The sequence below is a fragment of the Lampris incognitus genome, chromosome 21, assembly GCF_029633865.1.
Source record: "Lampris incognitus isolate fLamInc1 chromosome 21, fLamInc1.hap2, whole genome shotgun sequence".
Lineage (NCBI taxonomy): Eukaryota > Metazoa > Chordata > Actinopteri > Lampriformes > Lampridae > Lampris > Lampris incognitus.
The window spans coordinates 5746152-5771443 of record NC_079231.1 but is presented as its reverse complement, the minus strand read 5'-3'; the positions used below and the strand labels follow the sequence as shown (position 1 = coordinate 5771443).

Sequence of the window (25292 nt, the reverse complement as noted above, 5' to 3'; positions counted from 1 at the left end):
TGTACACAGCAGCCTGTAGCACTTGGAGACATCACACACACACATAAAGAGAAAACAACAGGGCATAATCAACAACTTATGCCTCTATATTATACCATATTGCTTATATACTATATTTCCCATACACTACACCATATACCATACAACAACTCCACAACCCATCATGCCCATATACAATACTATATACTAACACTATATTGATGTCATATACCAGAAGTATACACTATATATTCACCTACCACCCCCCTCACAACTACATGTTGTGTATTATACCCGTGCTACAACCACAACAATAACAGCATCATTTGTAACCAGTATACAGCAGTTGTATGTGTATTTGAAATTGTACATTTGTATTGCACATCAGGTTTAAAGAGGCAGCGCACATCTCAGACATGTAGGTGAGGCATTTTGACCAGAAGCGGCTGTTTACAAAGTGGCATATTGACATAATGAGTGCGCATTATTGCGCCATGCTGTTAAGTGTTCATGAAAGAGGTGGCTTGTGGGAATAAACTGTTTCTATGTCTGGTGGTTTTGGTGCACATTGCCAGAGGGTAGGGGTTCAAACAGACGGTGACCTGGGTGTGTGTGTGTGTGGGGGGTCTGTGTTGATTCGGCCCTCCTGTTTCTGAGCTCTAGAGGTGGGTGTGCAAGTCCTGCAGGGAGGGCAGGGGAGCACCAATGATTTTTTCTGCTGTCCTTACTACTAGCTGCAGTCTGCTCCTGCCCTGTTTTGTTGCCGCTCTGAACCAGACCGTGATGGATGTGCACAGGACCGATCCAGTGACTGCGGTGTAGAACTGGCTCATCAGCTCCTGTGGCAGACCAAATGTCCTCACTTGCTGCGGAAAGAACATCCTCTGCTGGGCCTTTTTGAGGATGGAGTTGAAGGTGGTCTCCCACTTCAGGTCTTTGGAAACGGTAGTTCCCAGAAACTTGAAGGTCACCAGGGTTGACACAGGGCTGTTGGATATTGTCAGTGGGGGGGGGGGGCAGTGCTGAGGAGTGTCTCCTAAAGTCTGCTGTCATCGCCACAGTCTTGAAGGTGTTCATCTCCAAGATGTTCTGACTGCAGCAGAGCATCAGCTGCCCAACCTCCCGCCGATCCTGAGTATCAGATAAAAAGACCGGATGGGAGAAGCTGAACTAGGGGGCGTCCCTTTAACGATTTTCTTCCAGCGCTCTTTTGATGCTCTTTTGATGCTCTTAAGTAAACAGCGATGTTGCAAAATATTCGTGTTTCGGTGTCGGTCCAGCTTTGAATTTCCTGGTATGTTGTTGTTTTCTATCCTTGTGCAGCTGAGAGGGAGGGGAAGTCAGAGCACTCCGTTGCCAGAAACTGTCACAGTGCATTTGATAAATACACCTTTGAAACTAACATGAAACTGTTTCCGCCTTTCGGTTATGTCGGCAACGTCCGGTTTCTTTTTAGGATGTCTCTCCTTTCTGCATCCCCCCGATCTCATTCAGTTTGTGAGCTGTTCGATGGTCTGCTTCGTCTTGTTTTCCTTCCTGGCTCCAAGCCAGAATGGATATCAAGGAGCGACGATAACGAGAGCAGACAGATAAATGGATGTTGGGGGGGGGATGCAGGGGGGAGAGCAAGAGAGGGAGGGAGCGAGCGAGAGAAAGGGAGAGAGAGCGAGAGAGGGAGGAAGAGCGAGCGAGAAAGAGCAAGAGAGAGAGTGATAGAGTTGAATTGGAATTTTAAAACAAGTCTTTATTCAACAACAAATGATCAAAAACACCAGACTTGATATCTTTTTAACAATATAAACAATATTTGTCAAATTACAAACAAGTACTTAACATACATCTTTAACATTACCAACAATAGAGAGAGAGGGGGGGTCATTCTTCGGTGTGGGCAGCCATTGCCCCTGGAGTGATCCAAGGATTAGAGGTCAAGGCCTGGCTTGGTCCATCTGAACTGCTCCACACAGTGAACAGATTAAGCTGAAAATGAGCGAAGTGAGGGAGCTGGTAGCGCCGGGCTTACCGGGGGATATTCCAGGATATTCCACAATCCCAGCAGCAAGGAGGCCGGGCGCCCATGCCAGTTGGACCATTAATCTGGAGAGTGAGGTTTTTCCTTGCTTTCTGTCTTCTTTGTTAAATTATGAAGGAGCCGGCTCTCTGGGTAATGGCCGCCTTTGCTGCTGTGACTACAACGCTACTGTTGTTGCCAACGGATTAATTGTCATCATAATCGTTGTCGTTGGATCCAACATTAGCATCATTACTGCCGTTTCTGTCATCACCGCATCCTCCATATCATCATCATCATCATTGTCCTCGTTAATTTGGACTTGCCATGCTCATCCGGCTGTGAGTGTCGTGGCTACTGCGAGCGTCCCCATCAGTAATGCATTACTGGTGATTTACTCCGGTACCGTTCACTCTCATTACCGCCGGTGTTGGTCGGCGTGACACCGCGGGATTCGGTCCAGCTGCTTGTACGTGGCAGTGGAGGCCAGTAAAGGAGAGGAAAATCTGTTCCGTCGCTTTGTTGTGCAACCCCCCCCCCCCCAGCGCCGCCCGCCCCACCTCTCTCTGTTTTGGATAAATAATTGCTGCATCCTCCTTAATGCTTCCTTTGTTTGTCTCCCTCCCTCTTTTTTTGCTGTCTCTCTTTGTTCGGGTTCGAAAGAGGGCACAGTGAAACATATAATTCATGCAAACCCACCGTTTACATGACACTGAGGGTATCCTCCCCTACACACACACAGACACACACACACACACACAGAATTAACAGTCCATCTCTCTCAGAAGCCATCCCGTCTTCTCTCGGCAGTCATGAATGAGACGGTGGTGAGTGGATTATGTCGTGCAGGCTTTAATCAATGGGTGCTGCACAGTCTGCGCCACACACTGCGTCAGACCTCGGCGTACGGCTTGAAGACAAATGCCTCGCCGTGCTAAAGGTCTGTTGCAGCCGTCAGGGGAAATCATTGTTTTGTGTGCAGCCCATGTAATTAACTGCGCCGGCTTTCCCGCCTCGTTGCAAATCTACTGAGTAAGCTGGCAGGTATTGGCTGCTGCGCCGGCGTTATGGCGCTCTGAACGCTAGAGAGCCGATGTATGGCGCTCTGAACGCTAGAGAGCCGATGTAAATGAGGCGGTGGCCACAGTGCTGTTGTGTCAGCACCTTCCCCGCAGCCGTGCACGTGGAAAACAAGACGTGGTTGGATCGGGGTTTCAGCTCTAACGTGGAAGCGCACGTATCCAGCCGGTATAGGTTCTCTGCTAGCTTGGTCTGCCATATCTGCTTTCTGGCCACAGCAGCTTGTCTTATTCTTCAAACTTGTTGCTGCCAGGCGTCCGGGTAGTGTGGCGGTCTATTCCGTTGCCTACCATCACGGGGCTCGCAAGTTCGAATCCCCGTGTTACCTCCGGCTTGGTCGGGCGTCCCTACAGAAACAATTGGCCGTGTCTGCGGGTGGGAAGCCGGATGTGGGTATGTGTCCTGGTCGCTGTACTAGCGCCTCCTCTGGTCGTTCGGGGCACCTGCTCGGGGGGGAGGAACTGGGGGGGGGGTAGCGTGATCCTCCCACGCACGTGCTACGTCCCCCTGGTGAAACTCCTCACTGTCAGGTGAAAAGAAGTGGCTGGCGACTCCACATGTATCGGAGGAGGCATGTGGTAGTCTGCAGCCCTCCCCGGATCGGCAGAGGGGGTGGAGCAGCGACCGGGATGGCTCGGAAGAGTGGGGTAATTGGACGGATACAATTTGGGAGAAAAAGGGGGGAAAATCCCAAATATTAAATTTATATATATATATATATGCCCGTTCATTATGAGAGTATCAAAAAGAACACGTGTATGCATGTAAACCCTCAGCTTCACATATCAGACAAGCCAGGTGAAAGTTGTGTATGAGAGGATCCACACAACATCCTCAATCTCCCCCTGTTCCTCAAATGACAACTGACAAAGACTGACCGAAGTTGGTAACAATACTGGTTTCTTTGTCTGACGCCAGTATTCAACGTCAGCCGCGGAGCAGCAACTATAGCGTACGCACATAGGAAGTTGCTCAAGGACCCTCCGTCAGGGTGGAGGCAGTCACAGGGACATCAACTGTAGTCGAAGGTCCGTCTCCCGATTCAATACGTCATGCAGTTTGTTTGTGCCTCCCTCGGCTGTGTGTGACCATGCTGCATACAATGAAGGACCTGCATCTCTATGCCATTAGAGTGACAGCCCGTCCCGTGCTCATTGTTGGTATCAGTCCACCTCCCTGGTGCAGCCTCAGGCACCTCAATGGCGATCTCAAATCAAATCAAATCAATTTTATTTGTATAGCCCAATTTCACAAATTACAAATTTGCCTCAGTGGGCTTAACAGCAACACAACATTCCTGTCCTTAGACCCTCTCATCGGATAAGGAAAAACTCCCTAAAAAACCCCTTTAACAGGGAGAAAAAATAGGAAGAAACCTCAGGGAGAGCAACAGAGGAGGGATCTCTCTCCCAAGACGGACAGCGTGCAATGGATGTTGTGTTCACGCAATTTACATAATGCAACATTGAAAGAGGAGAACAGAATTATAATGGACATAAAATTTATGAAGAACATGATGCACAGGATGCCAAGCAGTGTCCACGTGCCAACGGAGCAGTCCAGGACCCAAGCCACGCGACCAGCATCATCATGTAATAAGAAAAACTTAGGTGAGGAGTGTAAGGGCAGGCAGCATCCAAATGGCGGCCACCATCACCATGGAGACCTGGGAGGAGAACCGACTGCACATGCACGCAAGAGAGACTCACATGACACCATTCAAACACAGAAAAAGAGAACGGAGAAGACGTCGTTCAGAGAGACAGAAAAGACATGTTAGAGAAGAGAACAGTTTGCAATAGTTATTAGCCATAATCAATTAAGTCATCAATTCGTCATAATCTATACTCGATAGTCTCGTCGGCAGAACAGTGGTTGGTAAATTCATTGAGACAGAAAACCAACCCGCCATCCAGTACAGGTTGTGAAGCACTCAACTTAAAGGCAACTAATTGTAAACTAAGGCAAAAAGATGAGTTTTAAGTTTGGATTTAAAGGACTCAACAGACTCCGATTGTCTGATGGCAGCAGGCAGTTTATGCCACAAAAATGGAGCCCGATAGGAAAAGGCCCTGCTGCCACCAGCTGACTTCTTTTTAACTTTGGGTACACACAGGAGCCCTGTATTTTGAGAACGAAGGGCTCGAGATGGCATGTAAGGTTTAAGGAGATCAGACAGGTAGGATGGAGCGAGCCCATTTAGGATTTTATAAGCCAGCAGAAGCACCTTGTATTCTGATCTAACGGATAGGAAGCCAATGGAGGGAGGCAAGAATTGGTGTAATATGGTCAAATTTCCTAGTTTTAGTTAGGATTCTAGCAGCAGCATTCTGAACCATCTGAAGACTAATAGTACTAGAATGTGGCGGACCTGAGAACAGAACATTACAGTAATCAAGTCTGGATGAAACAAATGCATGTATTAGAGTCTCTGCGTCAGCCATGGAGAGATAAGACAGAATTTTAGCTATGTTACGTAAATGAAAAAGGCAGTCTTGGTGATTTCTTTAATGTGCTTATCAAAGGAAAGGCTGGGATCAAACGTAACACCAAGATTTTTGGCTGCCACACTTTGTGAAACCACAGAGTTGTCGATTGTTATCGTTACTTGATCAAATTGGTGTCTGTGTCTAGCAGGGCCAATGACTAGCATCTCGGTTTTATCTGAATTTAAAAACAGAAAGTTAAGTGACATCCAGTTTTTCACAGTAGCCAAGCAGGCCTCTAAGTTTGTGATTTGAGTATGATCATCAGCCCTTATAGGCACATACAGCTGAGTATCACCAGCATAGCAATGGAAATGTATTCCGTAACTGCGTGTAATTGGGCCAAGAGGTGTAATGTAAAGAGAGCAAAGTAGAGGGCCAAGTACTGAGCTCTGAGGCAAACCATATTTAATGTCAGAAAATTTTGATATAATATTATTATAGCAGACACAATGTGTTCTTCCAGATAAGTAGGACTTAAGCCAAGAGAGAGCTAAGCCAGAGACACCAACATTACAATTTAATCTATCCAAAAGTATACAGTGATCAATGGTGTCAAAGGCTGCACTGAGGTCCAGTAGTAGAAGCACAGAAGTGGAATCAGAGTCGATAGCCAGTAGAAGATCATTTACCACTCTGGTCAGAGCGGTTTCAGTGGAGTGACGGGGCCTGAAAGCCGACTGAAAAGGTTCATATAGATGGTTTTCTTTTATTTGGGTCAAAAGTTGTTGATACACAACTCTCTCTAGCACTTTAGAGAAGAATGAAAGATTAGAGACTGGCCGATAGCTATTAAGAGACCCTGGATCAAGGTGCGTTTTTTTAAGTAGAGGTTTAACCACAGCTGTCTTAAAACTGCTGGGAACAATGCCAGTAGTTAGAGATAAATTAACGATGTCTAGCGTTGTAGGTCCAAGAAAAGGCCAGAGGTCTTTAAAAAGTTTTGCTGGTAAGGGATCAAGTAGGCAAGCGGTTGGTTTAGAAGCTGACACGAACTTAGTCAAAGTATCAAGAGAGATAGTCTCAAAAGCTGTAATAACTGGAACTGACAGTGACTCATTGTGTAGATATGAATTTAGTAAGACAGGATCTGCAGGAGTAGATGGAGTTGAAGAACTAATTTTGTTTAAGATCTCCTCAACCTTATTGCAGAAAAAAATCTAGAAATTCATGGGCTGTGAATGGTGAGCAACTAATAGACGGCTGCTTTTTAGTAAGTTTAGATACAGTGTCAAAGAGAAATCTGGGGTTATGTTTATTAATATTTATTAAGTGAGAGAGATACGATGTTTTTGCAGTGGATAAAGCACGCTTGTATTTCAATAAACACTCGTGCCACGACAGGTAAAAAGCTTCCGATTTTGATTTTCGCCATTTACGTTCCAGTCTCCTGCAGGTCCGCTTAAGAGCACGTGTCTCATCATTAAACCAGGGTGTAGGCCTCTTTAGTCGCCTAGCTCTGGTAGTGAGAGGTGCAACTGAATCGAGGAGACTAGAGAGGGCCACATTTAAGTCACTAGTGAAATTTTCAACAGAGTCATTTACCACAGTGAAAGGAGCCAAGGTATCAGGCAGCTGCTAGCCAAATGCAGCTACAGTGGAGGGACCGATATGGCGAGTGGCAATTACATCTGTGCTGACGTTAACTGGACAGGCCAATAATGCTTCAAATTTGATGAGGAAATGATCAGACACAGCAGATGTGGTTGGTAAGACATTCAGATCAGAAACAGCTATTCCTTTAGATAAAACCAAATCAAGGGTGTTACCACTGCAATGAGTCGACTCTTGAACAAACTGAGTGAACCCAAAACTATCAACTAGTGCCAGAAAGGCTTTACTAAGAGGATCAGCAGCCTTATTCAGATGAATATTGAAATCACCTAGAATTAGAATCTCATCAGAGTGAGTAACAAGGCCTGAGACAAATTCTCCAAGAAATAACGAGTAACAGCCAGGAGGCCAATAGAGTATCACAATTTGGACTGAGTCGAGTCTATTCATGGCTGAGGGAGATGGACCAAGAACAAGAGCCTCAAAAGACTGGAATTTAGATTCAAGTCTAGAAGTCAGATTGAAAATAGATTTATATATTGAGGCAACACCCCCGCCTTGTTTATTTGCCCGAGCTACATGGGCATAAGTATAGTCAGGTGGGGAAGCTTCATTTAAGGGAAGGAAAACATTTGGTTTTAGCCATGTTTCACATAACCCAATCATATCAAAACTATGTTCAAGAATCAGATCATTTATTAGTAAGGCTTTGGTAGACAGTGATCTGATATTTATGAAACCAGATTTAAGTGTCTTGTGGAAGTGATCAGTAGTAGGCAGAGCTTTAGAGCCAATAATTCCTCCCCTCTCCCCTCCTCCAACACATCATCATGAATGTTAAGGGCCCCACAGGGCAGTGTTTTAAGCATTCCCCAGCTGACTCAGCGCTGGCTTTAATTGGCTTGTTTCCATTGTTTAAAAAAAAAACCCACACAGAATAAAGGCCATCCCTGTGCTCCCATCAATTACTTCCCTCTTGTGCAGAACAGCCGTGCGAGACAAACTGGAATGTTCAGATTTCCTTCTCCAATGTGCACGGCTGAAGCTTCACTATGGCGGGACTCAAATAAAGTGCAAAAAGTGTTGCCTTTTGACCATAAAATAGATAGTTACCTTTCTTCCTGAGAGGCAAAATGCCTTATTGTCTTAATATGATAACAGTAGCCACTTGGTTTCATTAAACAGAATAAAGCATAACTTATAACCACTGCAAACATCTCATCTCATCTCATCACATCACATCCCATCCCATCCCATCTCATCATCAGCCACTTCTCCGGGGTGGGGTCGCAGTGGCAGCGAGCTAAGTAGGGCACTCCAGACGTCCCTCTCCCCAGCAACGGCTTCCAGCTCCTTCTGGGGAGGAGGATGTTCCCAGGCCAGATTGGACATGTAGTCCGTCCAGTGAGTTCTGGGTCTACCCCAGGATCTCCTCCCAGTTGGACGTGCCCGGTAAACCTCCAAAGGAAGGCGCCCAGGAGGCATCCTAATCAGATGCCTGAACCACCTCAACTGGCTCCTTTCGACGCGAAGGAGCAGCGGCTCTACTCCGAGCTCCCTCCGGATGTCCAAGCTCCTCACCCTATCTCTAAGGCTGAGCCCAGACACCCTACAGAGGAAACTCATTTCAGCTGCTTGTATCCGTGATCTCACCCTTTCAGTCACTACCCAAAGCTCATGACCATAGGTGAGGGTTGGAACAAAGACTGGCTGGTAAATTGAGAGCTTTGGCTTCCAGCTCAGCTCCCTCTTCACCACAACGGTCCCATACAACGGCCGCATTACTGCTGATGCTGCACCAATCCGCCTGTCAATCTCCCGCTCCGTCCTACCCTCACTCGTGAACTAGACCCCGAGATACTTGAACTCCTTCACTTGAGGCAACAACTCATCCCCAACCCGGAGGGAACAAGCCACCATTTTCCGGTAGAGAACCGTGGCCTCAGACTTGGAGGTGCTGACTCTCATCCCGGCCATTTCACACTCAGCTGCAAACCGCCCCAGTGTGCACTGGAGGTCGCGTTCTGATGAAGCCAACAAAACCACATCATCTGCATAGAGCGGAGATGCAATTCTGAGGTTCCCAAACCGGACATACTCCTCACCTTGGCTGCGCCTTGAGGTCCTGTCCATGAATGTCACAAACAGAATCGGAGACAAGGGACAACCTTGGCAGAGTCCGACACCCACCGAAAACGTGTTTGACTTTGTGCCGAGAATGCGGACACAGCTCTCACTTTGGTTCTACAAGGACCGGATGGCTTGCCCCAGTACCCCATACTACCGCAGTAGCCCCCATAGAGTACAGGTCACGAGTACACGGTCGTAAGCCTTCTCCCAAGTCCACAAAACCCATGTAGACTGGCTGGTCAAACTCCCGTGCCCCGCTCAGCACTTCCGCAAGGGCAAGGAGCTGGTCCGTCTTTCTTCGGCCAGGGCGGAGTCCGCATTGTTCCTCCTGGATCTGAGGTTCGACAATCGGTCGGAGCCTCCTTTCCAGCACCCTAGAGTAGGCCTTCCCAGGGAGGCTGAGCAATGTGATGCCCCGATAATTGGAGCACGCCCTCCGGTTTATATTTCTATCTATTTTTGTATTTATTATATTTGCTTTTGGATAGCCCGACACCCTCCATAGCGTGTTGCGCCTCCCTTGGCTGTCACCACGAGGGTTCATACCCATCTTGCATTGTTTGATATGGAATTAATTATTTATCGTCACGTTTGCAGCGGCACCTCTGGGGTGAAACCGGATCTCCGCCTCTCACCGCGGATGAGTAAAAGTGGCCTCTGAAGAAACATACAGTTTCTATTTATAGAAATCTGTTCTCATAACCCATCAGCCCCCTGGCCAACGGCATCCGGGAGACCATTTTCAAGAAACGCAGCGAAACCGGAGAGGACTCAAGTGCGCTGGTACTTTTAAACAGTGATTGTGTGTGTGTGTGTGTGTGTGTGTGTGTGTCGGGGGGGGGGGCACGAAACTTTGGCCAATTGACCTCCACCCAGAAATAACTGCTGAACATTTTAAACTTCTCAATGCACACTTAAGACGATATCAACATGACAGACACACACACACACACACACACACACACATATTATAAGTGCAGTGCCCTTCGTGGTGCTAAAAGTGTAAAATCAAAGCTGAACTTGTAAGGTTTTGGGCATGCACACGGCCGATACATCAACCTATTCTACCTACATGTACTTCCTACAGCTTTGTGTGGGTTAAGGCTTCTTTCTTTTCATTTCCTCTCTTTTCTCCCCCTTTCTCCCAAATTGTACTTGGCCAATTACCCCACTCTTCCGAGCCGTCCCGGTCGTTGCTCCACCCCCTCTGCCGATCCGGGGAGGGCTGCAGACTGCCCCAGGGGGAAGTAGCGCGTGGGAGTGACGTAGCATGTGCAGTGTAAAAATGATGTTATGGCACACAGGGTTGGTTGGGCTCTGCTACCAGCTGTCCATTCAGTGAGCGTATTACGAGCCAAACACGGTTAATTAATGTCTGTGAATGTTCTCGTTCATCCAGGTCATGGTTGCCCAAAGGAGTTGAATCAAGTGCAACTGGACTTGGTATATATCCGTGAAGACGTTTCGCCTCTCATCCAAGAGGCTTCCTCAGTTCGTGCCTTTCTGACTAGACCAAGCTAGTCTGACCGGCTGGTGATGAGACTCAGATATTTATCCTCTAGGAGTCGTTGTCAGAGCTATAGATGTCCATGGCTCTGTGTGTCCCGATGTTTAGCAACGCCCGTCGTTGGAGAGGCGAAACGTCTTCGCGGATATATACCAAGTCCAGTTGCACTTGATTCAATCCCTTTGGATAACAGTTGATTAATGGGGTTTTTTTCCTCCAAATTTATTTCTAGTTGTTCCCCTTATCCCACCCGATTAACCCAACGGCATACGGCCGGAACTCTTGTGGAATAACTCCCTGTCTCCCGTTTCCACAGGAAGGAGATAGTCGTAACACCAGCTTCCTTCCAACTCGTGTCGGCTGCTCTCGCTATTCTACACGCTGAAGCCTCCCCGCATGGATTGCATCACCTTCAGGCCGCGAAGGAGGCATAGGGAGGATGCTTTCGGTTGCTTGGCTGCAGGCGCCCGGGTGGGCCAGAGGGGTCGCTGGAGAAGGACGAGTCCCCCAACACTACACCGATCTACACCCACTATCCCTCGGGTAAGGGTGGCGTAAGGAATGCCTTACTGCGTGGAGGCTCTGGCCGTGAGCGGTTACGGCGAGTCTGGGATCCGAACCTCCCAGCCACGTGACGAGCGGGCCGCAAGAACGGCGGTTTATTCCGCTCCGCCGTCACAGAGGCCGGTTAATTAATGTTGTCACTCCCTCTACTGTGAACATGACTCACGGGCAGGCCTACCCTTTACCAGTCCACCGCTGTGAGTCACTGACTTGTGTGTGTTGTGTCAGGCAGGAAGTGAGTGGAGAGGGGGGGAGAGAGAGAGAGACAGAGCACCTTGATAGGGGTATTTTTTTCTTGCAGAATTTAAATAACCGTAAATGTGCTGCACAGGGAAAGGAAACTGGGGTTGAGAAACAAACCACACATCAGTGATGGTCCATGTGTTGCTGGACAAGAGATCCAGATATATATGTTGCTGGACAATATACTGCCACGACTCAGAGGGAAAAGAGATAAAAAAGAAAACTATAGCGCACTGAAGGAGGCCTGTGTGCGTGTGTGTGTGTGCGTGTGTGTGTGTGTGTGTGTATACAGAGAAGTGGTGAACAAAGCAGCCATAAAACAGATTGAAGTCAGCGTGAGGTAATCACAGTTAAAGCCATCGTCCATAAAAGCATAACGGGCAGCCGTGTGCTGTCGTCCCTCTTCCTCTACTGTAGGTAATACTGTGTACAGATTCTCAATGGACCAGATGGGGTGAGCTCGTGCGAGACTCCGAAACAGATGTTGGCTGTGCGCGTGTGTGTGTGTGTGTATGTGTGAGAGAGAGAGAGAGAGAGATGTGTGAGAGAGAGAGATGTGTGAGAGAGAGAGATGTGTGTGAGAGAGAGATGTGCGTGTGAGAGAGATGTGCGTGTGAGAGGGAGATGTGCGTGAGAGAGACGTGCGTGTGAGAGGGAGATGTGCGTGAGGGAGATGTGCGTGAGAGATGTGTGTGTGAGAGAGATGTGCGTGTGTGAGAGAGAGATGTGCGTGAGAGAGATGTGCGTGTGAGAGGGAGATGTGCGTGAGAGAAATGTGCGTGAGAGAGATGTGTGTGAGAGAGATGTGCGTGTGAGAGAGATGTGCGTGAGAGAGACGTGCGTGTGAGAGGGAGATGTGCGTGTGAGAGAGAGATGTGCGTGAGAGAGAGATGTGCGTGAGAGAGAGATGTGTGTGTGAGAGAGATGTGCGTGTGAGAGAGAGGTGTGTGAGAGAGATGTGCGTGAGAAAGAGATGTGTGTGTGAGAGAGATGTGCGTGTGAGAGAGATGTGTGTGTGAGAGAGAGATGTGTGTGAGAGAGATGTGCGTGAGAGAGAGATGTGTGTGTGTGAGAGAGAGAGATGTGTGTGTGAGAGAGATGTGCGTGTGAGAGAGGTGTGTGTGAGAGGGAGATGTGCGTGTGAGAGAGAGATGTGCGTGTGAGAGAGAGATGTGCGTGAGAGAGAGAGAGATGTGCGTGTGAGAGACAGTAAGCGAGAGCGAGACGGAGTGTCAGAGAGATACGCACACAGCGACAGGGTGACAATAAGAGTGAGAGAAAGAGCTATAGATAGTGTTAGAGGGGAGGGAAAACAGAGAGAGAGAGAGATGTGCGTGTGAGAGAGAGAGGGATGTGTGTGTGAGAGAGAGATGTGTGTGAGAGAGAGATGTGCGTGAGAGAGAGATGTGCGTGAGAGAGAGAGATGTGCGTGTGAGAGACAGTAAGCGAGAGCGAGACGGAGTGAGAATGAGAGATATACGTGTGTCAGAGAGATACGCACACATGGAGAGAGAGCGACAGGGTGACAATAAGAGAGTGAGAGAAAGAGCTATAGATAGTGTTAGAGGGGAGGGAAAACAGAGAGAGAGAGAGATGTGTGTGTATGGGGAGGATGGGGGGGGGGTGAAAAGGATGCATAAACTTAACCAAATAACGGACACCACCGTTACAGAACAGAGGAGGAGTCGAGTCTCATAGCTGATTTGGGTTGCTTCAGCGCCTCGACCCGCGGCTGGCCTCCCGTCTCTCCGCCTGCGAGAAAAGTTTTTGGGGGAGCTTTCAGCACCACGGCCAGAGACTCTCACGAGGACTTGCTTTCTTCCGGTTTGATGTGAGCAGGAAGCTTAACGGGGGGGGGGGGGGGGGGAGATCGCGCGCATTTGAACACAGATCATATTCAGCCCAATCACAGCCGCGGGTGTCCCATTGAAGAGCTACGCGATACACCTGCTCTCCTTTTTTCCTCTACCCCTCCCCCCTCCCTCCCTCACACTCTCTCTCTCTCTCTCTCTCTCTCTCTCTCTCTCTCTCTCTCTCACTCTCTCGCTCCCTAACCCCCCCCTCTCTCTCTCTCTCCCCTCCCTCCCTCTCCCTCTCTCTCTCTCTCCCTCCCTCCCTCTACCTCTCTCCTCTCTCTCGCTCCCTACCTCTCCGTCTGGCACTGCTTTGTCTACGCGTGGCATGTGCTTCCCCCCTCGCAGTCTGAGTGCTCAGCCCGCGCGGTGCGCAAAGCGAAGCGCCGCCGCCGTCCAACGTCACGCACCCGCCGGCTTTCCGAGAGGCGTCCGTCCTCCCTTCCCGTTCCCTTTCGGCCGCGCGCGCACGCACCAGCACACGCACGCACTCACGCATTCGGGCACGCGCGCGCCGCGTTCGTCGGAAGGCGTGGAGCCCGTGCGGCGTCCCTGAGATGCCGCTCAGAGCCGCGGCCGCTCCGCTGCGCTCCCGCTCCGCTGCGCTCCCGCTGCGCTCCCGCTCCCCTCGCTCGCGTCGCGTCGGCCAGGAGCGCGGCGAAGGCTGTGCGCTGCGCTCCGGCGGGGACGGACCGGAGCTGGACTAAAGCGGGCCGGGTCGGACAAGCTTGCCAGTGCAGAACTGATGAGGATGACTGACTACTGACCAAAGGAGAAAGGGGAGACCCTCCGGCTTAGAAACTGATAGAAGGCGTCTTGTTGGGGAGGGGGGTTCTTTCTGATCTCGTTTGGACCGCCAAAGAAGCTTTTCTTCCGGGGGACGGGTGGGGGGGGGGAATCATGCCGGTTCGGAGAGGTCATGTTGCGCCACAGAACACATTTTTGGGAATAATTATCCGGAAATTTGAAGGACAAAGTGAGTATCCGTCTTGCGGACCCCGCCGCTTTGTGTGCGCGGTTGGTTTCTTGTCCTTTGTGTTCCTTGTGCGCCGAGTCCGCCAAGTACCGTCAGCAGGTAGGGTTGCGGGTCTACGCGGGGCGTCCCGTTGTTCCGCTACATTGTTGCAGGAGTTGACACAGTTGAGCCGTTCCCGCTCCCGCACCGCCGGTTTAGGTCTCGATCACGCACGTGGAGTTGACGAGGTCACGATCGGTGCCCCGTTACGGAGGGCGAGCGGGTCTGCTCCGCGGAGGGTGCACGGAGGGCCTCTTGGTGCTCCGGCTGCAAAGTGTGCACCGCCACATGCGGGGGGGGGAGGGGGAAGGGGGGGTCATTCGAATGTTTCCAGGTCACAACACAGGAAGGCGTTAACACGAACCCTCGGTAATTGAATCCTCTAATTAGTCGCCGTGGATGGTTCGTACCTCGCTGCGGTTGAAGGGAAGCGGTGGCCATCTTCAACCGAGTTGTGCAGACCGAGTCCGTGTGAAGACGTGTGGCGTCTCTTTCTTTTGTCTCGGTATTGTGCCCAAGCAACAGTGATGTGGAGCTCGTCTCCTCATTGCCGGGATAACGTGTAAACTGCTTGTAGAACCTGATAATGTAATAAATGCCCAATAACGCAATAACCCCGATAATGTAATAAAAACCTGCTCTTGAGTCCATTGAAAATGCAATAAAACCTGATAATGTAATAACTTCCTGATAATGTAATAAAGTGCACGTCCCAATAATGTAATAAACTTTTTACCAATAATGTAATAATGTGTTACATTAACGGGACGTTATTAGGGTTAGGGTTAGGGTTAGCTATGATATATAGTTTATTACATGATCGGGAAATTCACTTTATTACATTATCAGGAAGTTATTACATTATCAGGTTTTGTTGCATTTTCAATGGCCTCAAGTGCATTTTTTTATTGCATTATCAGGAAGTTATTACATTATCAGGTTTTGTTGCACTTTCAATGGCCTCAAGTGCATTTTTTTATTGCATTATCAGGAAGTTATTACACTATCAGGTTTTGTTGCACTTTCAATGGCCTCAAGTGCATTTTTTATTGCATTATCAGGAAGTTGTTACATTATCGGGAAATGCACTTTCTTACATTATCAGGAAGTTGTTACATTATCAGGTTTTGTTGCACTTTCAATGGCCTCAAGTGCATTTTTTATTGCATTATCAGGAAGTTATTACATTATCAGGTTTGTTGCACTTTCAATGGCCTCAAGTGCATTTTTTTATTGCATTATCAGGAAGTTATTACACTATCAGGTTTTGTTGCACTTTCAATGGCCTCAAGTGCATTTTTTATTGCATTATCAGGAAGTTGTTACATTGTCGGGTTTTGTTGCACTTTCAATGGCCTCAAGTGCAATTTTTTATTACATTATCAGGAAGTTATTACATTATCGGGTTTTTGTTGCATTTTCAATGGCCTCAAGTGCATTTTTTATTACATTATCAGGAAGTTGTTACATTATCGGGGTTTTGTTACAAGTGCGGTTTTTTATTACATTATCAGGAAGTTATTACATTATCGGGGATTTATTACATTATCGGGTTCTACGCGTGCTTACGAAGTTTCAGTTGCCGTAATTTCAATTACCAGCTGTGCACTTACCAACGAGGGTGCACAGGGGAGGGAAACCCATCGACTGAAGCGTTTCATTCTTGAGACAAAAAAACAAATGTTTTACAAATCAATTATTTTGTTAACAGTGTGCAAATGAAAGTAATGTTGTTAGTCCTTCTTGATGCTTAACCATGCATGATGTGTGTTTGCCCTCATGTTTGCTCAGCCCGCCACCGGGGTATCTGTTGTGGTCGGTCTCCTTCGCGTGGCCTATTAATCGTGAACATATCATTCTTCCATCACCTCCCCCCACCCCCCCACCCCACCCCTCCGAATAACGCCATGTCCGCACCTTTCCCAGATAAGAAATTCATCATAGCCAATGCCAGGGTGCAGAACTGCGCCATCATCTACTGCAACGACGGCTTCTGCGAGATGACGGGATTCTCCAGGCCGGACGTCATGCAAAGGCCGTGCACCTGCGACTTCCTGCACGGCGAGTTCACCAGCCGCCACGCCGTCGCCCAGGTGGCCCAGGCGCTGCTGGGGTCCGAGGAGCGCAAGGTGGAGATCACCTACCACCGCAAGGATGGTGAGTGATGTAGGGTGGGGGGGGGGGTGAGGGTGGGGGGGTACGGCCTATTGCTGCCCCCTTTTTTTTGCCTCGCCCCGGTTGGGGAGTCGTGTGAAAAGAGGCCAGGCTTTGCTGTCTGTCAAGCTGCTGCCGGACGGCGCGGCGGACGGGCCCGCTGATAAAAGCGAGAGCTACGGCGTGTTCATTTAGTGCGGCGGTGTGCCGCTCCACGGAAGGAAGAACAAAGAGGGGCCTGTGGCGTTAACGCGGACCGATGTTGTTGCAGAACAAATCCATAAGTTGTGTTTGTTCTCAGTGGCTACCTCTGCATGTCCTCCGTGAGCAATTTTTAGCTTCTAGTGTGCCCCGTGTGGAGCGTTTTGCAGCAGCGAATTCACCCATTTGTAACCCGGAGGGTGTGTGTGTGTGTGTGTGTGTGCATGTGTGGTTGTGTGTTGGCAGGAGGAGGAGGAGGGGGGGGTAATGGGGTTTATGGCAGCTGTGAATGCTTCCTTCAATGTTGGGTCCACTTTTGAAGCGATGCAGTCGCCGAGTGGCCGTGAGTGCTGTGCACTAGTCTGTGCCGCACCGGGCCGGCTGGGCAGGACACAGCTCAGGTCCCCGAAGACAGGTCCACGTTTACAGTGCCGTGACGAGAAACCGGTTGGGGGTCGTTTTGTTTCTTCTTTCCAGCTGCACCATGTAGCATTTCCTGTTTCCTTTGGTCTGCAGCACGTCCAGAAGCAGAGCAAGGCCGCTTCATCGTACGGCGCACCGTATTTATCCTGCTCGCCGCAGTTTGCCTAACCTATATTTACCAATCTAAGCCCTCGAATGCGCGGTCGGGTCATAAATACTCTGTAAATGTTTGCGCCGACTGATTTGGCAATCCTCCGCAGCTGCCCGTCTTTAGTGGAGTGCAGCCTATCAGCTGGCGTATGCCGCTTATGAGCACTGCACACAGATCATGACTTGGCATGACAGCTGCCATTGCGGTGACGAGTCCCCGGGCACGCCCCCCGGGGTGAAAGTTAAAACCCACCGTATCAGCTGTCCTAGTTCAGGGAAAGTTCACGCAGTGACCTCTAACAGTGATATACCTATCCGGACGACTAAGCCTCCTTGCATAATGGTTAAAGGTGCACAGTGCTCACCGGGGGCCCGGTAGGGCTGTGCCCGTGGCAGAGCCGGCGGCGCTGAGTGGTTTTATAAGACCCGGCCGGCCGGGGTCACACACGGCGGGGGGGGGGGGGGGGGGTTTCTTCTCCAGCGTGGAGCGAGACAACTTTGGCTGCTGCGCAGAAAACCAGAATTAAACTGACTTGATGTCTTGTCAAACTTTCTGTTTTCCGCTGAATACCGGAGTGGTTTCCGCCGCAGTCTCGACCGCTTAAAGGGTTTCGATCAAACAGGAGCTTTTTCTTATAATGAGACGCTTTTCTCGTTGGAACGACGTCTCCGGGTCCCGTTTAGAGAAGGGCGCCCTCGTAGAGCTGTAGGAAATACGCTATCGGGAGGGAAGAGAGGGAGGCTGGATGGGGCGGCGGCGGGGGGGGGGGGTAAGATGGTGCCCGGCGAGGACGAGATGTCACACATCCGAGAGGTGCGGTTACAGCGTCCCTCTTCAGAGAACTTGCAGAGTCAGGTCGTCTACCGATTTCCTGAGAGGCGCGGACTAATTCCCGCCGAGGTTGTCAATACGGGCGCCGAAGCCCACGCCGTTTCCCACCGAGCGTCGATTGACCTGAAGAAGAAGAAGAAGAAGAAGAAGAAGAAAATCTCGCTGGTTTTTTTCCCCCCCACAAAAGGTTCTCGCTGTCAAAACAGAAACGCACAGGACGCCTCACTCCACCACAAATGTCACACCTGTGAGTTTCCAATACCTGACAGTTGGGGGGGGTGGGGGGGAGGCAGGAAATGTGCATCACATCATGCGAGACGAAAACGTGCCCGATGCTGCTCCGGGGGGGGGGGTAGCTGCTGTACCTGCCTGCATTGATCCGCTGAGCAAACAGCGTTAATGAGGACACAAATACCTTCATGTTGCATTGATCTCCGAGACCAATGTGCTGGGTGGTGGTGGACGAGTGGGTGGGTGGGTGGGTGGGGTGGGGGATCAATGGCGGCCGAGCGCCCTCCTTCCAGCGGCCGGCCCCTGGGAAAGTTGGATAAAAAGAGCCGGAGGTCCTCTGGCTGTCGGACGCTTCAGAGGAGAAAAAGGGCCTCATTACCGTGCGGGGTCCCATGGATCTAATTAGCTCAGTGTTTTCTCCTCGCTCACCTGCCTCGCCGGCCCCTCCGGGGGTCGTCGCGCACCCCGCTTTTATCCAGCAGCCGAACCTCTCGTGACCCCCTTTTTTTTTTCTTTTAGCAATAAGCAAGTCAAGATTCATTGAACACCGCATCCGAACACGTCCGACAGTATTTGGTTTCATGAATCATTAATTCATCAAGACCTAAACTGTAGGATCATTCATGGCCATTAAGTCCTGCGTCATCTAACCCAGTTAGAAGCTGAATCGGGGCTTTTTGCGGAGAACCGCTCGAAGCGGTCTCGTGGCGTCCTCGCGTGATTTAGCTCGAGCTGAGCCTCAGAGTAGGTGGACCGTCCTCACTCCGGCGCAGCTTGCGTCAGGAGTCCGAGCCTTCAGCAAAACCAGTCAAGTCGAGGCCATTTCATTTGTGTAGCCCAGTATCGCAAATTTACAAGTTTGCCTCAGGGGGCCGCATCCTGACCCCTGACCCGCTCAGGCGTGATTGTCTCTGTTTTGGGGATTTTCTGATTTGAACGTGCTAATTTTCATCCCGGCATTGACACGAGAGTTTTGCATTGAATCGATGGGGGGGGGGGCCCATCAGCAACCCCCCTCCCACCCCCCGCCCCGGCACACAACACAACACCGACCCCTCAATTCCCGGCTTTTTGATCCGTCTTGACCTCCGCGCCCACTTTTAGGAATCGCCACGATATTGCAGCTAACACACTGTTAAGACGCCAAAGAGTAATTCCTGTCGTGCAGAGGCTAAACGGAAACGTCAAACTCGCCGCCCTCTCTCTGAATGTCGCCGAACAGCCGCCTCCGCCTGTCGCCGTGCCGGATGAACTCCCTGGCAAGCCCCGATATTCGTTGGCATCGCCCCGAAAGAAAATCTGTTGTTGTTTTTTTTTCTCCTGTGTTTAATTATTCAGCGAAATCGAACTCGATAACCTAGACGTCAACTCTGTGGCGGAGCAGCGTTGGTGCGCGAAAATTCAATTCACGTCACTTGACAAAATTAGCCAGCACTGTGTTAGATAACAGAATTTGCTGCTCTCTGATAGGCGGTGTGGGCCACACGGGGAAGCGGTGCACGGTATGTATGGCTGCCGCCTGGTCTGTGTGCCGGAGGTCTTTCCAGGGGCAACATGGCGGCGGATGGCTGGACCGTTGGGCTTTCTTATGAGGCAGTCTTCTCTCTCTCTACCCAGGGTTTGCAGAACCCCCCCCCCGGTTGTCCTTAACCATCCACGAAGGCTACTTGGCTCGTCGCTCATCAGCAGACTCTGTGGGCAGAGTCTTAATGCTCTCTGATTTGCCCCCGTGGTGAGCAGCTTGTCCTTTTGCCTTCCGCCAGCGCACACACGCTGCGGTGACCTCCGCAGGAGAAAGTCGTGGCGGCGTGCGGGAGGGCGGCGAGCGCACTTCAGACCGCTTGCATGAGGCATCTAAATGCTGAGATGTCCGCTGCACCCGCTTGCTGTCTGGTTTCTGAAACCCGGGACAAACAAGCCCAGTTTCAGCCTTCCAACCCCGGACTCCGCTGCTTTGTTTTTGTCCAAGGCCGCGGCTCTCAACTTTATGTTACACACACACACACACACACATATATATATACACTCACTGGCCACTTTATTAGGTACACCTTGCTAGTACCAGGTTGGACCCCCTTTTGCCTTCAGACCAGGCAACGTTTTTCCAATCTTCTATTGTCCAATTTTGGTGAGCCTGTGCGAATTGTAGCCTCAGTTTCCTGTTCTTAGCTGACAGGAGTGGCACCCGGTGTGGTCTTCTGCTGCTGTAGCCCATCTGCCTCAAGGTTCGACGCGTTGTGCGTTCAGAGATGCTGTTCTGCATACCTCGGTTGTAATGAATGGTTATTTGAGTAACTGTTGCCTTTCTATCAGCTCGAACCAGTCTGGCCATTCTCCTCTGACCTCTGGCATCAACAAGGCATTTTCGCCCACAGAACTGCCGCTCACTGGATATTTTCTCTTTTTCGGACCATTCTCTGTAAACCCTAGAGATGGTTGTGCGTGAAAATCCCAGTAGATCAGCAGTTTCTGAAATACTCAGACCAGCCCGTCGGGCACCAACAACCACGCCACGTTCAAAGTCACTTAAATCACCTTTCTTCCCCATTCTGATGCTCGGTTTGAACTGCAGCAGATCGTCTTGACCATGTCTACATGCCTAAATGCATTGAGTTGCTGCCATGTGATTGGCTGATTAGAAATTTGCGTTAACGAGCAGTTGGACAGGTGTGCCCAATAAAGTGGCCGGTGAGTGTATATATATATATATATCCCCAAACTCCATTTGTGCTCCTGTATCAGTCCATGTCCAGCATTGCCGTGGTGGGCTGACATGTTGATTTGCTAGAGTGGTCTGTGTTGTAGACTGCAGGCTGTGCTGAACATGAAACTCGCTGGTCTTCTGCCGACCACCACGTCATGCGAGTTGAGGCGGTTCGTTTCAGAACCTGTTCTAACTGAAGCGTCTGACTCGAGCCCGAATGTTGATTTCAGTACCTCACAACGGCCAAGTGCTGCATTTTCTGATTTTTTTTGTTCCTGATTTTTTTTTCTGCTTCTGATTTCCACCAATTTTCTGTATTTTGTTGTTGACTGCCCCCCCCCCCCCCGTGGAAGCTGTTAAACAGCAATGCAAACAAGCTGAAGCCAATGCGAAAGAACAGGAGAACCTTGTGGAAGTTACTATGCATAATTTAGTATGGGTGCATGTGGCGTGTGTGCGTGTGTGTGTTCGTCCTGCAAACATTTGCGTACAACACCCTTAAGTTTGTGCAAATTGTATTCTAGACCGGCAAATGGAGGACGTGTGTGTGTGTGTGTGCGTGTGTGTGACAGAGTTTGCATAGTTTTACACGATGCACAGCACCTCGTTCCTGCACCAAGCCTACCACGCCCCACGATGGATGTGCTTCTGCAAGCTTCTGCTTCATGGCAGCTGGACTTGTGGGAGGCGAGCTGGTGAGCTGCAAGCGCTGATTGACGGGTGATCGACGGACATTTTATCTCATATTCTCGAGCCCACTTCTCTCAAGTGTTCCTAAAAAACCTTGGCAGTCATCCCAGATTTAACCGTTTAAATGACTCGGTAAACCGCCTACTCGCCGTTGCAACTGTGCAGTCCATCATTGTTTTATATCTGCCATAAAACAACACGAGGACGAGACGAGGTCCGCTGTGCCTCTGCAAGCGATGTGGGCAAAGAGAAGGGTCCCCATAAAATACTATCCGCTCTCCTCGCTCGTATCCCTTTTATCACTTGTTAAATTGTCCTGTTGGCTGTTGATAAGCGCTGACTCCACTGGCATCCTGTGTGCACAAGCGGTGGGACAATGTTGGGGTTTGGGGTTCAGTTTCCTTTGGCACTGCAGCGTATACTGAAGGAATGCATGCTCCGCCGGAATACTGATGCGTCCTGCTAGACTCAGACATGCGCTCTGTGAGAAGTTTAGTTGGATTTGCCGAGAACAATGATCTGATCATGTTCAAAAATCAACATAATGGTCAAATGTTAAACCGTTTGGGGCATCTGGGTGGCGTGGCGGTCTATTCTGATGCCTACCAACACGGGGATCGCCGGTTCGAATCCCCCTGTTACCCCCGGCTTGGTCGGGCGTGCCTACAGACACAGTTGTGCCACGTCTGCGGGTGGGAAGCCGGATGTGGGTGTGTGTCCTGGTCGCTGCACTAGCGGCCTTCTCTGGTCGGTCGGGGCGCCTGTTCGGGGGGGGGGGGACTGGGGGGAATAGCGTGATCCTCCCACGCGCTACGTCCCCCCTGGTGAAACTCCTCACTGTCAGGTGAAAAGAAGCGGCTGGCGACTCCACATGTATCAGAGTAGACGTGTGGTAGTCTGCAGCCCTCCCCGGATCGGCGGGGTGGGGGTGGAGCAGCGACTGGGACGGCTCGGAAGGGTGGGGTAATTAGCCGGGTACAATTGGGGAGAAAAAAAACGGGTGGGGGGGTGTTAACTGTTCCACATTGATCGGATCACTTTATATTTCAGTCTTCGCCTCGTCGGTGTATGGCGTCTGTAGACGGCATACCATACTTGCGGTGTTGTCTGTGCGGGACTGTAGCTTAATATAGCAGCCTGGCACCCTTCCACCACCCGTTCAATTCAGCGGATTGTGGAAGAACTACAAAGCCGATTGGCTGAGATGTTTGTCATCTAATCTCCACCCCTGAGAAACCTGCACACGGTACACGCCGTGCACACGGGAGCGCTTGTAATTTGGGGATAAACCACAAGCGCTTAATGGACGTGGCGAGATTTCCCCACCGATCATGTCAGTCAGCTGACACGTGTGATGACAACGCTCATCTCCGCGCCATATATCCTCCGCAGTGCCGGTTCTCTCTCTCTCTTCTTATCGGTACAGGTTTTCAAAACGAGCAATCGCAGTGTGTGGGTCTTTGTACCACACACACGGGGTCTTTTGTCTATCAGCAAATGCAAAAAGCTCAGCACACCATAGAAGCCCTCCCTTATAAATAGCAAATATGAAAGAGAATGCCCAGCTGCATAATTGATGCTTGTTTGGCCGCCGTTTCTTCACCTTCAAAGCGGCTTCAAACGGAGTCGAGGGTTTGACAGGGGTCGCGTTGGTTTGGCTTTAATGGACGGGGACGCGTGGCGCCAGAGATGGGAGGCGCGACCGCTGTGCGAGTTTGTTGTGAGCAGACCGATACTGGATCGTTGCGTTAAGTCTGTGATTGGAGGTAGGTCTGGTGTTGACAGCGCATTTTCAGTTGGGTAGCTGGCGTTGCATATTAGCTACGTCACATCCTCGGGTGCTTCGCGGTGACACCGGTTGCTTTTAAAACACCGGGTCTGCAAAGTCGAATAGTAAACAAATGCAGATTTAGATAATAACCTCCTAAAAAAATGTCCATCAAAAGTTTTTAAGAGTTTGACTTTGCTTTGAATCTACCTCTAGTGGAAGTGCACAGGCAACACCAAGTGATGGAATATGAGCGAGAGTCTTGGAGGGAACAGTGGTGGGGATGCATGAAAAATACACTGATCAGCCAAAACATTAAAACCACCTGCCTCATACTGGGTTGGTCCCCCTCGTGCCACTAAAACACCTCGGACCCATCGAGGCATGGACTCCACAAGACCTCTGAAGGTGTCCTCTGGTATCTGGCACCAAGACCTTAGCAGCAGATCCTGTAAGTTGCGAGGTGGGGCCTCCATGGGTCGGACTTGTTTTTCCAGCACATCCCACAGATGCTCGATCGGATTGAGATCTGGGGAATTTGGAGGCCAAGACAACACCTTGAACTCTTTGTCATGTTCCTCAAACCATTCCTGAACAATTCTGCAGTGTGGCAGGGCACATCATCCTGCTGACAGAGGCCACTGCCATCAGGGAATACCATCGCCATGAAGGGGTGTAACTGGTCTGCAACGTTGTTTCGGTGGGTGGTCCACGTCAAAGTAACATCCATATGAATGCCGGGACCCAAGGTTTCCCAGCAGAACGTTGCCCAGAGCATCACGCTGCCTCCACCGGCATGCCTTCTTCCCATAGTGCATCCTGGTGCCAGGTAAACGACACACATGTACACGGCCATGTAAAAGAAAACATGATTCATCAGACCAGGCCACCTTCTTCCACTACTCCATGGTCCAGTTCTGACACTCGCGTGCCCATTGTAGATGCTTTCGGTGGTGGACAGGAGTCATCGTGGGCACTCTGACTGGTCTGTGGTTACACAGCCCCATACACAGCAAGCTGTGATGCACAGTGTGTTCTGACACCTGTCTGTCATAGCCAGCATTAACTTTTTCCAGCAATTTGCGCTCCAGTAGCTCTTCTGTGGGATCAGAACAGACGGGCTAGCCTTCACTCCCCATGTGCATCAGCGAGCCTTGGGCGCCCATGACCCTGTCACCGGTTCACCAGTTGTCCTTCCTTGGACCACTTTTGGTAGGTACTGACCATTGCATACTGGTAACACCCCACAAGACTTTTGGAGATGTTCTGACCCAGTCATCTAACCATCACAATTTGGCCCTTGTCAGTCACTCAGATCCTTATACTTGCCCGTTTTTCCTGCTTCCAACACTTCAACTTCAAGAACTGCTGCCAAATACATCCCACCCCTTGACAGGTCCTATTGTAATGAGATAATCAATGTTATTCACCGACCTGTCAGTGATTTTACTGTTTTAGCTGATCGGTGTATATTTTGCCAATTTTCTTAGCAAGGAGAATTTATTGATGACGTTGATTTCAAAAGAAAAATGTTCAGTCTTCAGCGTCTTATGCTGCTGTACGATGCTGAAGACCCCTCCTCTGATGATATTTTTCTTGAGTTTGTCCTAATTCCAGTCTGGGGTCCAAGGATAGAGAGTGTGGTATGTTGTATATTGTCGTGTGATATTGTCTCTTGTACTGATTGCAAAGCCCTTCGGGACTACTTTGTGATTTT

General features: G+C 50.0%; 1 protein-coding gene across 1 annotated transcript in view; it reads left to right on the top strand.

The window, feature by feature from the left end:
- Positions 1-14307: 14307 nt before the first annotated feature.
- Positions 14308-25292, top strand: part of kcnh7 (potassium channel, voltage gated eag related subfamily H, member 7) — a 118524-nt gene continuing 107539 nt past the window's right edge. Inside the window, 2 exon segments of the mRNA XM_056301561.1 lie at positions 14308-14383; positions 16349-16579. Of these exon segments, the coding sequence (XP_056157536.1) occupies positions 14308-14383; positions 16349-16579 (307 nt within the window).